At 37.6% G+C, this 16,154-nt stretch overlaps 1 protein-coding gene across 1 annotated transcript in view; it reads left to right on the top strand.

Moving 5' to 3' along the window:
- The window catches only part of gucy1a2 (guanylate cyclase 1, soluble, alpha 2), a 47,322-nt gene extending 37,045 nt beyond the window's left edge, over positions 1 to 10,277 (top strand). Inside the window, exons 7-9 of the mRNA XM_042486715.1 lie at positions 1,376 to 1,519; positions 8,354 to 8,508; positions 8,621 to 10,277. Of these exons, the coding sequence (XP_042342649.1) occupies positions 1,376 to 1,519; positions 8,354 to 8,508; positions 8,621 to 8,840 (519 nt within the window). The 3' untranslated portion in view covers positions 8,841 to 10,277. The remainder of the gene's footprint in view (positions 1 to 1,375; positions 1,520 to 8,353; positions 8,509 to 8,620) is intronic.
- The last annotated feature ends 5,877 nt before the right edge of the window (positions 10,278 to 16,154 follow it).

Genomic DNA, 16,154 nt, shown 5'->3' with positions numbered 1-16,154 from the left:
TATCATCTTGCACGAATCGAAGCAGACAAGGTGGTCTGTAATATATCAGAGCCTAAAGATGCCCTGTTACTAAAGAATAAAAAAAACCTTTTTTTTTTTTTTTTAAACCTTTATGATAATGCATTATTCCTGCTATTTAGCAGATGTCAGCTTTTGTACTATATAATATAGCCAGCATTTATGTTTAAAGTAATACTTCACCCACAAAAAGACTATTTGTATATCAATTACTCACCCTGTGATACCCTTGAATTTGTAAAGAAAACTTTTTTTCTTGCATGCGGCCATGACTCTAATCTCAAAATTAGAGAAGATTGTTGATGACTGGAGTAAATGGGGTCTACATTTAACAACAAAACTACATCAAAACATCAAGTTATAAACTCTGCCAAAACTCATGAAGTATAATCCCGGTCTCATTTACCCAGTCGTATGTTTAGCTCTTCCCAAACATGCATTTTTGCTTAAACCTTATTATTTAAAACACTTTCACATACAAGTAGCGCATCTGGGCAGGCGCATAAATTGAAATTCTGCTCATGGAGTTTATTTAGCAGAGTTCAAACACCCATGCTCGCCCAGGTGCGATACTTGTCCATGTGTGAAACTGTTTGGGAAGTTCTGAGTATACAACTGGATTATACTGCACTTGTGTGGGAGTTTGTAAATGGATATTTTGATATAGCTTTGCTGTTTATAATTGTGGTCCACATTTACTTCAATTCATCAACAATTTCTTCTTTGGATTATTCGTTCACTGTTGAAGCATATGAGAGAAAAAAGTTTTCTTCACAAATTCAAGGTAACATGCACTGAGTAACAGACATACAAATAATTAGTTTGTGTGAGTGAAGCATTCCTTTAATATTGCTTGTGTTTCTTACATATAAAAAAGCTACTTGTTTTATGTTGAAATAAATTCTGAAAAACTTGTAAGTGAATCTAAAAACATTCAATAAGATATAAAATTTTGCAATTATGGGCGCTTTTTATGTTTCAATAAGAAGGCGAGGTAGAATTTCAGGCAGCTTGTGATGGTTGCTTTAGTGAAAGATTTAATAGAAATGCTTTTTATGTTTGGGTTTCTGTCCTCTCAGACTGGGCCAGAAGCAAAGCAAGCTGCTGTAAGTGGCTTCAGTGAGATCCTCTCCAAATGCTTAGCACCTCTTGTTGTGAATAATGTAGGACAAGAGAGAAAAACACAGACACTGCAATTCTTATATTACAAGGGTAATAAAGGAGTGCTTTAAATTTCTTTTACTCAGTGGTGATGGTATGAGTGACTGAATGGCTTCTTTCACACATCAGCAAATTATGCTCACAGCTGCACTTATTCATTTCAGTTTCTGCCCTTCGTCCTCTGTTTCTCCAACAGATTGAGACAATAGGCGATGCCTACTGTGTGGCAGGAGGACTTCACAAGAAGGTTGAAAGTCATGCGAAGCCAATTGCACACATGGCTCTGAAGATGATGGAACTTTCTGAGGAAGTGCTGACACCTGATGGGAAACCTATCAAGGTGAGTTTTTACTTTTGTAACACAACTTTGCTGCTAGCACACAGAAACTGCACTGTAAATCAGACAAATTGATCTTACTTAAAATAATCTGGGAAAAGGAAAGTAAATAAAACGATTTACTTGAAATTTGTATTTATTTAATTTTGGGAAGTTGGTGCAACTTAAAGATGACAAGTGAAATGAACTTGTCCTTTTATAATTGTTAGCAACTTCGGTAAACCATCATGAGAAAGAGGATTTTTGCTAATGATGAAGTAAGGAGATCTGTGAGTCTGTTTTGTTAACATGTTTAAAAATGTACAAATATAACTGATGTATATGCTTGGTTTACTGAAGTTGCTGAGAGATTGATTTAATTAAATTTGAGATATTTAAGTTGCATCAACTTCACAAAATAAGTTAATAAAAATAAATTTTAAGTAAACTCAACAATTAGATAAAGGGTAAACATAAATTAAGACTTATAGTTATATTTTGTTACAGATTCAAAATAATCAGACAAATTACCGTATATTGTTTTCCCATTTGCTATTTTCTTTTTCATGCATTGATTACATTTCCTATTGCTGCTTCCCTTCCTTCCTGTATTCTACATATTCATGGTTTGTCTGCCTTAGATTTTTCTGTTCTTCCTCTGCCCATTTGGGAACTGATGTAAGACATTTAGATTATGTGGCTACATGACTTGTTTGCAGAGTTCAGTTGCTTTGTCTGTTTATGCATTTTCTTTTTCTGCTACATACATAACCATATATTTTGTAATCGGTGTCTGTGACCACCCGTATCTTATCTTACAACCGTTGGATATAAATGGTTTTCTGGTTCTGTTTTTGCACATTGTTGAATATTTCAACACACACTTGGAGTCAAGGTTACAGCACCACAGACCGCATCATGAGCAGTTGCCATGGTGATAACAGAATATATTATTGACTTGAAGGGTTTGTGTTATGATTGACATGTTTTGCTAAATATAAATAATGGACTTGTCTGAGCTTAGCAAATTCTTCCAACCCAGATGTCAGAATAGAGCCCATCACTGGTGCAGCCAAATCATTTTTCACATTTGAACACTTAAATTCTACTATGATTTTCAGTGAGATGCTGCACTATAGAGCATGGTGCTCAAGTGTTCATGAATATTCCTCAATGTAGATGCATGTTTACAGGGGGAGATCATTACATGTGCCTGTGTGCTGTGTGGGTGTTGGCATGTGATGTTTTGTTCTATTTATGTACCATATGCCTCTGAGTGTGTGTGTCTGTGTGTGTGTGCTTTGTTACTCAAGTCCATTCTCGCTCCATCTCTCTTTACTTCTCTCTGCCTCACCCATTCCCTTTTCCTAAATCTGTCCTTTTTTACTTTTTCCATCTTTCTCCATTTTATGTTACTGAAATATGATGTGTTCATTGAGCTATCCTTACTGTATTGACTGTACATAACCCCAAAAAGGTTGCTTGATTGACATTACTGCAGGAAACTGTTCTTTTAAAGTTGGTTACTTTTCTTTAGTTTATGTCTTGCACATGCAATTGCTGTATTTTCCCTGTGGAAATACTACACTTGGGTGGATTAACTAATTTTAGACCTTTTGGCAGCATGATACAATGATAGACCACCAGAAAATATGCTCTCTCTGTCCAAGCAGTGCTCAAAAATTGTTCAAAATATAGTTTGCACCAAGTTTGAGAGAGGGAGACCAAATCAGTAAGAGAAATTAAGAGGTAATCACTGTAACATTTTCACTGGCCTCCATGTTTCTTTTTTTAGTGTTTACTAATCTGTTGTCTGGCCTGTACATGATGGCGAAGTGACAAACCAGTAAAAATACACACACACACACACACACACACACACACAGAGAGAGAGAGAGAAAGGCATGCATGTCTGCTGCAGAGCCATGTACACAGCTTTGCACTACTAGCAATGGAAAAGAAGTCTAACACCTATTTTACCAGGTTTTCCCCGTGTTAGCACACACACGCTTATTCAGGTGGTAAGGGGTATGAGGGACATATAAAACAAATATGGCTCATAAATTAACTGCAGTAAAATGGCACATAAAAAATGCTTTAAAGGTAGAACTTTTTTTTGTAGATTTATTGTTAAGACAAGATTAAAATTAAATCCATGTCATGTGTCCACCTTGAACTGCATTTAACAGTATTTTATGTATTTATGGAGTCAGACAGAGATAGGCAACCTGCTAAAAAAAGATAGGTATATTAAGTAGGGAGGGAAGGAAAGAGGCACAACTGAGTTTAAACCTCTCTGGTTAATTGAGTAGATTTAAAGCAAATGTAGGATATTATTTATTTATGTCGATCCTCTGACCAGTCTTTGTTGAGGTCAACCATCACCCTTAGGCTGCCTTTGGTTGATTTGCAGGCCTGGGTTCTTACTTTCAGTGTCATAAATATGAGTCAGAGTCATTACCAACAGTAAATTGCATTTTATTTCCTGTTTGGCACAACCCACAAATGTTACATAATAGAGAGAGACATTAAGATCAATGTTGTTGTTGCGGTGTCTGATTATTCTGTATTCATCGTAAGCAAGATAAGGCTGGTGGTATTTAATATTTTTTTCACTGTGTGAACTCTTGTGAAATTTTAAAAAATGCACCACACAAAATATATTCAGAAGCACTAAATGGTTTTGGGGCTGATAGCTTTTTGGGAAGTACTGAGACGCTGACACGCCTCAGTATTGACACGTTTTCAGTATGAACGAAATTTAGGCTAACAATGGCGATTTTTATGGCAGTAAGTGCATTTGATTTTAACTTGCGCAAAAATACACATAGAGAATGACACCAATAGGAACAAAACATGTATGTGAGAGAGAAGCTAAGACAGATAGCTGCTGAATAACAGGCAGGACACTGTTCTGTGTCCTGCTCCTAACATTGTCCATTTGTCTCAAAATAGAAAGGCCTTGCCAAGCATTTTTGGCCTGCTCTCTTGCTCTTCCACTTTCTCTCTCTCTGACCCCCCCCCCCCAATTCTCTCCTTTGCAGCCTTGCTTGACCTCACTCCTTTCATTTTCCTCTTCTGTTTCTCACTTTCTTTTCCACTCAGTTTTTATTCCTGCTGCTCTGTTTTTCTTTATTTTATGCTGTCTGTTTTGCTCTCTCTTTCGTATCCGTCCTCACTTCATGTTGGTTTAAAGGGGAGTTATAGAGATATTCAGCACTTCAGCATGATAAATCCTGTTCAGTGAGTGCACTCAAACTCGAGCCAATGTTGCACTGTTATGCAAACTAGCATGAGAACTGTGAGAGAGAACTGAGAGAAAGTGTTTAGTGAGAGAGAAATACAGAGAGTGATCTAGAGACACAGAGAGAAATACAGGAGGGGTATGATGTCCAGAGAGAAACACATATAGAAACCAAACATTGTAAGTTGTTTTCATCAATATCACTGCTTCGTTTTTAGGCCTGTAGCATTATTTTTTTGCAAGTGTTTTCTTATGTGTATAAATGGGTGTATGAGCAGGTGAGTGCTTATCATGTCACTGCTAATATTGCTTAAAATGTGTTTATGTGGGCTTATGTACACCAAACATATATTATACCAGCAGTGTCTGAGACACTGCCATAAAACTACTTAAAACAACTCCTCTCCTTCTCCTTTGACAAACGTCTAACATTGCTTGTGTGTAGGTACATTTGGCTCAACTAAGGCAGTCTACCATAACGGTAACCCAATTGCCGAAAACCAAGGGTACGATAGATTTGCACCTTATTATGTAGCAGAAAAATTGCGACGTATTGTTTCAACAATGCTGTGGTCTAGGCACAAAGCCACTTGATGAGTTGTTAATAAAAATCATGTTTTGGCCTAAAATACTCGGTTTTGGGTCACAATCCGGGCATGAAAAGCAGCAGTATCCTGGTAAAAATAGTTGTGCTGGCACCGCTGGGTAGCTACAAAACGCCCACATTTGGAGCCGACATAGAAATAACTTGCTAAAACACAGTTGAGTGACAGAGTCAGTCCTTATAGACACCCATGTTAAAATGACCAACTTTTCAGCAGAAACAAAGGTGTTTACTGGCTGGTACAAAAAAAACAAAAACAGTTTTGATCTGTATAGCTAATTTCGACATGCATGACAACTGTAGGGGAGTTCACATTTTATTAAGTTCCCAAATTATGTGTATTTAAGAGTGGGACTGCTTAAGTGACAGGCTGTCTGTGATGCGTCGCTACTCTTTGTGATTCAGATCCATTCTTCACTACTCCGCAGCTCCACCCTGTCATCCAAACACGGTCATTTGTGCCCCCCCAAAAAACGAGATGACAATGGCCAAAATGCCGACCTCGAGGCTTCAATGTGTGATGTCACGGTAGCAGCGCCCATTAGTTATACAGTCTACAGTCTCTTAAAGAAGTCTGCATATATATTACGTTACTTTAGAAACCTTGATATGATACGTTATTACAACGTAATACAACGACAACTGAGTATATATGAAACAACACTAACTTTATAACAACTCCCTCATCTCTCTGTCTCAGTCTATCTCCATCCCTGTATCCTTCTGTCAGCTTGGCCAGAGGCTACAGTGTGATTGGTCGTTTGTGCTCCTGCGCCATTCAGTCATTGGCTGACTGAGAGCCATGTGCTGTGTGGATGCTGACTCATAGTGAAAAGGAGGGGAAGAGTGTATGAGTGTTACTGTGTCTGTGTTTTGAGACTAAGGAATAAAGAGGAGAGTGGGCGCTGGATGCAGATTTGTTTGTGTGTCTGTGAGTGGTTGTCTGTTGTAGAGACAGACAGACAAGTGCATAGCCATCTGTACACAGTTTAGCTAAAAAATAGGTCACACTAGTGCACCTACTAGCCCTTTCTCACTTGCTTTCTGTCTCTCGCTTTCTTTATCGCTCCTCTCCTGTGCTGTCAAGGTTTTGCCATCTAAATATAAGTTTATCTTTGTCTTTCTCTCTCCCTCCATTTTCTTTCTGTCTGTCTCTCTGTCTGTCTGTGCTCTTTCTACCTCACTACCCCCATCGCCCTGTTGTTGCCATGACTACCTTGTAGTGTGCTGGCATGCACACAGTGGCGTTGCGTACCTAGGTGATGAGATGCTCAAGTAGATCATTAGAAATCTACTGGGTTTCACTGGCTTGTGTGTGTGTGTGTGTGTGTGTGTGTGTGTGTGTATATGTTTGTATGTATGTATGTATGTGTATGTGTGTGTTGTGTGTGCAATGACTTGTTGTTTCCAAGTGAGGGAAATCAATAGTCGGTCGAGTGGCCATGAAGTGTTAGTGGTCGAATTGGAATGATGGCTAGATAGCTTTCATTCTGCCTCCAACCATTTATAGATTCATACTTCAGCCAGATTATAATATGAGCACCATGTTGCTGTCCTATATCTGTTGCCAAGAGGAGATGGAGGTAATTATTAGTTTTATTAATTTTCCTCTCTCACTCTTGCTATTTTAAGATTTTTCATCAAATCTGCTGCCACAGGATATCAGATTAGCTATTAACAGCTACACTAACATGGATCAGTGCGCACACAGCACTTCTGATTCAAGACATCATGGCCTCTGTGCTATAGCAAAGGCAGCACAGGAATAAATGGCATCAATTCAGCAGAGAGATATAATTTATGAACACTCAAAGCAGTGCCAGGTAAGTTTAGGTGCAGCTCAGGATGTAACAGGTTTGCCATTTTAGATGCCAGGTGTTTGCTCACAGTGCTCACAGATCTTCAAACCCAGATATGACATCGGTCACAGTGTGATCAAACAAGGACTACAGATCATTTTTATATTGATTAATTTCCCAATTATTTTCTGTATTAATTAATCTCAGTGTCATGAATGGTCAGAAAATAGTGAAACCTGTAATGCAGTTGTAGTTTCTCAAAGCCCAGTGATATTAAAAAGGATGTACCTGATGAATAATTTCCCCACCGTTTAAACAAAAGTTTAAACCAGCTGACTAGTGGAAAAAAAAGACAGTCAAAATTGAGCAAAATATTTAATGTATGAGGGTAAACACTATACAAAAAAAATGTTTATCATAAGAGCCATTTGAACTTGTTTACATCACAGTTTTCAGTCATCAAATCTTTATTTTAAATGCTGCTGAAATGTTTGGCATTTTACACTGTGCATTATGAGCATTGCACATTATCCTACAAAACAACTCACTGATTAAATGTTAACAGATAACATTTATTAAAAGCAATATTCTCTAGAAAACGTGGCTGATTATTCAACAGCATCTTCATTAGTTAAAAGAAATTGCATTAATAATAATAATAATAATAATAATAAATTTAACTGATTATATCTGTTACTGACTATCAACGGTAGCAACTTTTAATTCACTTGTTGACCATTTAAGCACATAGTTTTCATATGGCTTGTTTTATCTGATCAACAGCCTATATGCTAAAGAAAATATGTTTCTTTATCATAAAGTTCAATGGAAATAATTAAATCCTTATGTTTAATAAGCTGGAATCAGTGGATGTTTAAAATCTTTTTTTTAAGTGACTATGATTCACAAATTATTTTTAAAAATGCCTGTTACTTTTGTCGTTGATCAAATAATCAACTAATTATTTCATCTCCAGATCAGACTTTGTTGATGAACAGTTAAGCTTTATGCACATTAAAAATGTGATGTAGACACAGATTTCGATGAAAAAACAGAAACAACTGCAGCAGCAAAACTTCCATTTTCAGGCCAAGTGAATGTGCGTTGTCAAGAAATGTATTTGAAACACAATTTAATTTCGTTCTTTATCTCCCATTTAACCTCTTTTTTCCTTCTCTTTGATCCACCATCTTCCTCCCTTCCTCTCTCAGTTAAGAATAGGTATCCACACAGGTTCGGTGCTGGCAGGTGTGGTCGGAGTTAAAATGCCACGTTATTGCCTGTTCGGGAACAATGTTACGCTGGCCAGTAAGTTTGAATCGGGGAGCCATCCGAGGTGTATCAATGTCAGTCCCACAACTTACCTGTAAGTAACAGCATTGTACATGAACACAAACATATACGTGTTGTTGTTTTTAACCATGTCGCAATGGCAATAGATGCTGATGGTACATTAACAAAGTTTCTCATCTCAACAGGTTGCTGAAAGATGACCGCTCTTTTTCATTTGTCCCCCGCTCGCGGCTGGAGCTCCCAGAGAATTTTCCCAAAGAGATCCCAGGGACATGTTACTTCCTGGAGGCGGGCACATCTCACAGCCATGCCTCTTTGACCAGTTCTCGCTCCGCTCCCCCAGCCTCTATGAGGAAAGTCTCCTACAGCATCGGGACCATGTTTCTAAGAGAAACAAGTTTGTAGGTACCACACACAGACTAGGATACGCAGTTATTGATTATGTGAGAGGCTGGATTTGAAACTGTGGGACATGCAGGAAACAGATCACACAGATCTTTGGATATGCAAATGCGTTCTGTGAAAACTTGCATTTAGACCTGTGGGATAGCCTATAGATGACACTTAAAAAATACTGTCATTATGGGTGGAAAAGAACAACATGCCCTCATCTCCCTTGGGCAAGGGAGATATGACTCTAATGACTCTAAAGACTTGAGGAACAGCAACTGTGCTCATCTCACATGAACCCTTCTCCAAGGACAATGATGGGGGCAATTAGCAGAGAAACCCTGATATAAAACTTAGTGATTTAGCTGGATTCCTCAGCTCCATACCTGGTTCTCTCTCCCAGATAATATCTTGACGTTGGTCTACAGGCAACAATGTTCGGAGAAAACCTGGAGAAACCATTAACATGACCAGTGTTGCACCCATCGTAAAGAACAAATCCACTTTCCATTAACAAAGTGGATGCTGAGGTATGAAGTTGTGTGAACTTGGCAACATTGTCACAAATGTTTGCTGTGCATCATGGCCTCTTGTGCAAGAAAGACCACCACTGAACAACAATACAACTCCCATTCCTCCCCTTCCCTAAATCATGTCATGCTTACCAAACATCTGCTGCTCGTTACATCCATCCAACAACCAGTTGGTTGATGTTGAAAGAGACGGAAGAGAGGCGCAAACAAAGAGATAGGTTTATATAGGGGTCATCAAAGGACAAATGCCAAAAACACTAATGCTAAGCTGATCTTAGAGCCTTCTCTGCTGCTAACCTACAGCAAACTATAACCCACAACAATCCAGCCATTTCATTGCAGGTAATATGTTTAGGACTGAAAATTATTCCCAGCTCAGTGCCTTTTTACTGCTCAAATCAGGACAAAGACAAGATGAATTAATTTTAAATATTTGAAAATAAAGAAAAAAAAAACATTAGAGGCGCTTAATTAACTTTATTGTTTCAGACTTTTTATGGCATTTCTGTGCTGTTAGCTTCACCAGAGAGTGATAGATTTGATTGAGGAATGGCATGTGCCAAACGTTATGAACCACATTTGGACCTGTGATGTCGCAAGTAACGGCAGGCCAGCGCCTTTTCCCACCAAGCCACCAGGAGTCCCAACTGTTTATTTTTAGACAGTCATAAGTAACTGGCAAGCTAAATCAAGCGCTTCTCAAATAGTTCAAGTATTTGAAATTCTATTCATCTGTTTTTGTTTTTAATTTTTTTGGTCCAGATCAACAAATAAATACATACAGTATAGTACTAATAATATGTGCTATACTAACTTAGACACATAGTCACAGTGTGCATGCCTGACACAGTTCACATTAACATAATGTTTTTTAATTGCATTGTTTTTTTTACCACTCTGATATAAAGTATACATTAGCCCCATACAAATTTAACCAAGGAAACTCTAATTCAAGTGAACTAGTTTGCTGGTGGACTGAGTATAATTTATGCAGTGAAAATCTCAAGCCTTCCAAACACTTCAGCGTAGCTCAGTAGGGCAGGCGGGACAATAATTTTTATCTAAAATAATCTTCATTTACTGCCATCATAAAGTGGCAAGTAGAGTGTTAAAGTTGGATAAACTTGGCACATTTGAATACTTACTTAATGTGACTTGCATTACATTGCCGCTATTGTTCTCTTTGGTTGTTGACATCACATACAAATATATGGGACATCAGTGAAGTACTAATCATACATCAGGCTTGTATCAGTTTGAATAACTGGTTGTTACAGGCCCACAGAGAGAAAAAAATGTAGATGTTGGTTTCCTTGAAATGTTATAACTGTGATGCTGATAGAAATGTTTTTAATATCAAGGTACACATATTTGTCAAAATCATGAATCCTAATTTAAATTTATTATTTATGACCAAAAAAAAATGAAATAAAAGGAACTAATCTAGATTGTTTAAATCTGACTAAATGGTACTGCCAGTGTGTGCTTACTTTCTTGGTGTAAACAATAGTACAACATCACAATATGGCTTATATAACTGACAAAACAACTTAATATCTAAACTGTTAATAGCTGCTTTTCAAAATGGCAGTTAATATATGTGTATATATATTTTTTTTAGAAATCCAGCAGAGACTGTAATTCACTTTTAAATCACAATTCTCCACCAGAAATAGGAAGGGAATAGCATGTTCATTTTCACTTCATCTTGCCAAATGACATACTGGTTGCTAAACCTCTAAAAGATCAAATAAAATGTGCCAATTATATTCTGATACACTACCAGCACAGGCTAGTCTTGCTTTTAGTTAGAAGTTTCGCTTCCTGCTGTCTGACTGTGTCCAAGTGCAGTTGGTAAGGGCCGGACCAGCACATTCTGACAGCCAAACACTTTGTCAATTCCTTGGCCTTGGTGGGATTCACCAGGAACATATGCTGGCTATAATATGTAAAACACAGCATGGAAGAAAACATCAGAAGGGTTATTTACTCCAGACATAAAAACTAATGCTCATCTGGCCAAAAGTTTCAGCCATTTAAGTGCATTGTGCCCTTTCACTGACACCAGCATAGTAAAGCAGTGTGCCATTTATGAGGAGAGGATGGGGAAATAGAAAAGTTAGAAAGATTTCCTTTTAACATGCCAGTGTTTGAACCAGAGATAGTTTAAAAGTGCTCCAAACGTTGGTCATTGGTCATTATTGCCATAAATTACTGGCGTCAGATTCTTTGACTGCAGAAGCATCAGATATCTTGAAACTCTTTACACATTTACAGTATATAAAGGATGTGATGAGTTTTAGCAATGAAAATGAACATTTTTAAGAATTTTTTCCATAAAACCAAGTTTTATGCATATTTATTGTAAACAACAAATTATTATCACCTATTTTCAAAATAGTTTCCTGTTACTTTACTATACAGCATTGAACTAATAATGGTCAAGACAATAAAACCTAACAATGAATCCAATCAAAGAAATCGGAGCATAGGTTTCAGCATAAAAATATAATAGGAATTATAACACAAATATAAGGTGTGTATTAACTCCTAATTAGGTGCCATTGTGAGGTAGGTTAACTTTGTAATCCTGAAACTTGGGAATTTATACAAATATAGTTTGTGTAAAGTTGCAAAAATTAAGTCTAGGTCATTTGACTTTTTTTGTTTTTTGTGGGGGCCTGCTACATCCGTTCCGGAGCAACATAATGTTCACATTTTATTGCTTTGTTGCAGAAAATTCAATACAGTCCCTGAGACCAAAGGGTCTATAGTATATATGTCTTTTGTGATATTCTAGAGAACCAGAATCTGCAGCACCTGCTTTGGACATCATTTAAACATACAGCAGCAGTGTATGTAGCCTGCACATCAGTGGTTTAGAGAATTATCACTTTGACGTTTCTTCCGTATGATGTTGACATGCCTACAAGTCCAATAGTGTCAACATAACTGCCAAATTCACCTGGAAAATTTTCACATTTTACCAGAGCCTGAGGGAAGTATCCCATGTCTTTCAGATCTGGAAAAAATGCATACTGCTTATTATTATTTGTGCCTAATCAGTGGTAGGAAACTACTGGGATCTTCTGCATTGTGGAGCACACAGAGCAAGCACACTAGAGACTTCTGGCAGCGGAGCAGCTAACTTTTGCTGACCGAGTGGCTTACTTACAGTTTGGTGTTCCACTAACCTGAATGGGGATAAAATGAACAAATCATGTATCCCTTCAAGACTTTAACAATGTTGTTGGACGGAATGGATCAAATCCCAACAGTGAAGTGATTAATTTCTTGTGGGTTGTTCACCAAAAAAAACCCAAACATATCAGCTCATTTACAGGCATGTTTTTCACAATTTAAGTCTATGGGAAGTCGTCTTTTTGGGTCCAATTGCAACAGATGACAGAACCGCACGTAGTTTGGCCGCTCGATATAACTGACTTCAAAGCCCGGCGCTATTCCTGGGGGCTTGTATATTACCAATTAAAACTTTTGCACCATTTTTAAATTATCTTTGTTGTATCCTACAGGTGTATTTCACACAAACTAGACTACACTGCCCCCACAATGTCTGTGGAACTGCTCTGTTCTGGGTATCTGTAAGGTTTTGGAAAAGATGCGTAAATACATTCAAAATACATGCAAAGTACGGACAGATGGCTGCGCCTGTGTCCATACACATATCTAACGTTGAGCATAAATTAGCCATTACAGTATTCTCCAGTCCAGGAAACAAGCAGATATGAGATAGATACATATACGGGAGTAATAATAAGGAGGTGTCAATCAGTGATGGTGAACTATGACTACAATGTTAATGATGTTTGCTAGTATAGCAGATTAGCTGCCGTTGAAGATGCAGTCTGCTGTGTTTGACTGTACATGGAAAAATCAGTGCATGCAAACTACTACAGCATTTTATCCAGCACTGAAAAAGGAATCCCTTGGGTCCTTGTAAGATATATGGACCACTCTTTTATTCGTCAGTTTTTGACTGGCACCCTTGGAATTTTCTAAAATGCATACATGCATTAATGTGTACTTAAATTCATTGTAGCATAAATGTAGTGCGTCATTTACACTCAACTTCAGCAGTGCCTGAATTCTGTATCTAGGCTTAAAAAAGGACATTACACCAGCGTTACACCCACGCAACTTGTGTCCAATGCACATGTCTCCAAGTCTGTAAATTCTCAGCATAATATCAAACATTTTAGTCACATCTTACAAGTCTTGCTCTTTATGATGTGGAGGTGTTGCAGGTACTGGTTCATGACGGTGTTTTTAAAAATGTATTTTAGGTGTAGAGCTAATTGCAGTCATCTGCATCAGCAGTCCCTTGGCACACAAAAAAGAAGAGTGTGAGTGTCCAGTGAGACAAAGCCAAGTACATGCTGGAGACAAAGCCATGTACTTGGCTTTGTCTCCAGCAACTGTGTGTGCATGAGTGCGTGTGTGCGTGTGTGCGTGCGTGCGTGCCTACGTCCGTGCCTGCATGTGTGCCTGTGTCAAACAATATACAAATATTGAGTTTGCAGGTGTACAAACATAATAATTAGATGATAAAGGCCTATATCTGTAACAAATCTGTACAATCTAGATCTATTTACTGTTTTAAAACGGAAAAGAATGGAAATTATACTGCAGATTTCTTTTGGTATACTTCACAAAATGATTTATCACATCTCACTGCTTTGTTGTCCATTTTCTATCTCAGAAACTTTATGTCAGTGTATGTGCCATCTAAAGCCGAGCTGGTTTTCCCAACATGCCATTGTCCCACAAAACCCTGACACCTCCAAGTCATCTCTTTTTTCCAAGACAAATAAAAAAATGTAGATTTTTCCATTGACACTTAAGTATTTCTCTTCATCCTACTTAAATTTTTGAATGGTTTTCTTAAATGATGGGTTAATGAAACATTTTCTTCAACTGAATGAGCATGACATTGTCATTTTTACTGAAAAATAAAGTTGCTTAACATACATTTTTTTGCAGGACATTGTTGTAAACTGTCATGTTGCCAAGATCAACTTCACTCTCACTGACTTGCAGTACAATGGGTCGAAGCTGATGGGAAACTGGTCCCAATTTGTTTAGCCTGGTTTTAACAGCAGAAACAAACAAGGTGGATGTTCTCTCATCCGTGTCCTTGGTCCGCAAAAAACAAAAAACAAAAAAATAAACAGCCCTCCTAAAAGATGCACACTATTCCTTCAATCTTTAAAACTTCATCCACATCAGAATTGTAGCTTTCATTACATTTTTTTACTAGCTCAGTTTAAAACTAATAAAGTGTTTGTTACATTTAACAATTCAATATTTGAGTGGGATCTCGCTCGGACGTCATCCCGGGAACCACTGGTTATTGTTTTGTACTTAGATGTCACGTAAACATACAGAGCTGACCCTGGACATTAAACTCTGTTTAAGCCTGCTGTTAGAATCAGGTGTGTATGTGGATGAGGCTTGTTGACAGCTGTTGGTTTTTGACTGACATTCAAGGGCACATCTTCTGTCTTATACAATGTAAATAAAAACACCAAGTATCTTTAATAAGGAAGAAAGACTGTGACTGTTACTGCAATTACAGGATATACACATTTATGTATGACTGATGAGCATCTGATTATGCTGTAATATTTTAAAGCAAAAAGAGTGCATACAATAGATGTTTGTCAAGTTTGTGTCAATTGCGCAGTTTCTGATACACAAGGGCTTCTTTACTGGAGAAAGATTGAAATACGAGAAGTTATCAATGCATCTGCAGCCTAGCATGAATTCATGTAAACCAGTGTCAAAATGTTCACTAGGCAAAATTATTTGGATGAGGCAATATTTTTCACTTTTGTGGTCAAAGATTTAGATACATCTTCTAGTGTCTGGTGTGTTTGATTTTTATGTAATGAGGTCTGCTGCCCCCAGCTTCATTACAACTTGTTGGTTTTAACACAGCTTGTCATTCACTCCCGACCTGTGTCATTGTTGCAACATATCAGTTATATCAGTTTGACATTGTGTGTAATCAGTGTACGGCAGGCCATTTTAACATATGTTATATTTTATGATGACAGCCTAGGATAACACTATTTCCATAGTAAGGTTTATGCTCCTTCTCAACATTCAAAGATTAAAAAAAAATTTATTTTGGTGAAAAAAATCTTTATACGCATTTGGTTCTGTCTTCATAGGTTTCAGCTAGTAGTGTGATTGTAAACATTGTTGTCTTTTTTCCTGGTTTCATCAGATTGTCACCTCCACTTTCACCACATTATTTGCTTTCTGTTATCTGCCCTAGCTTTCATGAGCACTTTCAGCACAGCGCCGTGTGCTCACGCTCTCACTAATAACGACTAACAGAGGTCAGGTGGTTGAAATTTATCTTGTTTAATTTAGTCTCCTAGTGCTCTCTTGTCAGTGTGTGTGAACAGAAAAGCACTCATGCTTGTGTAAAAGAGAATATGTAAGCCATTCAATCTGACTGTTCAAGGACGCTTTCAAACTTTTCATAATTTTCAGCCTGCATACAATGTGGAATACAAATTTGGTTGCCATGTAAACTATTGTGACCAGCACCCCCCCCCCCCACCACCCCGCCTTTTTTTATTGCTGTCCCTATTTATTTTTGTTATTTTTGTGCAGCTCTTTGCAGAAATTCTACCAGACAGTGCACCTTCACTGGGAAATTAGTAATAATAGTCAAGTAACACTGAAGCCAGAAGCCAGCAAAACATTCAGTGACGATTTCAGTGATGTTGTTCATCATTTCCCTCCCATGTATTTTCAGTTTACT

Source organism: Plectropomus leopardus, chromosome 5 (genome assembly GCF_008729295.1).
Source record: "Plectropomus leopardus isolate mb chromosome 5, YSFRI_Pleo_2.0, whole genome shotgun sequence".
Taxonomy (NCBI): Eukaryota; Metazoa; Chordata; class Actinopteri; order Perciformes; family Serranidae; genus Plectropomus; species Plectropomus leopardus.
This window is presented reverse-complemented; position numbering and strand designations above follow the sequence as displayed.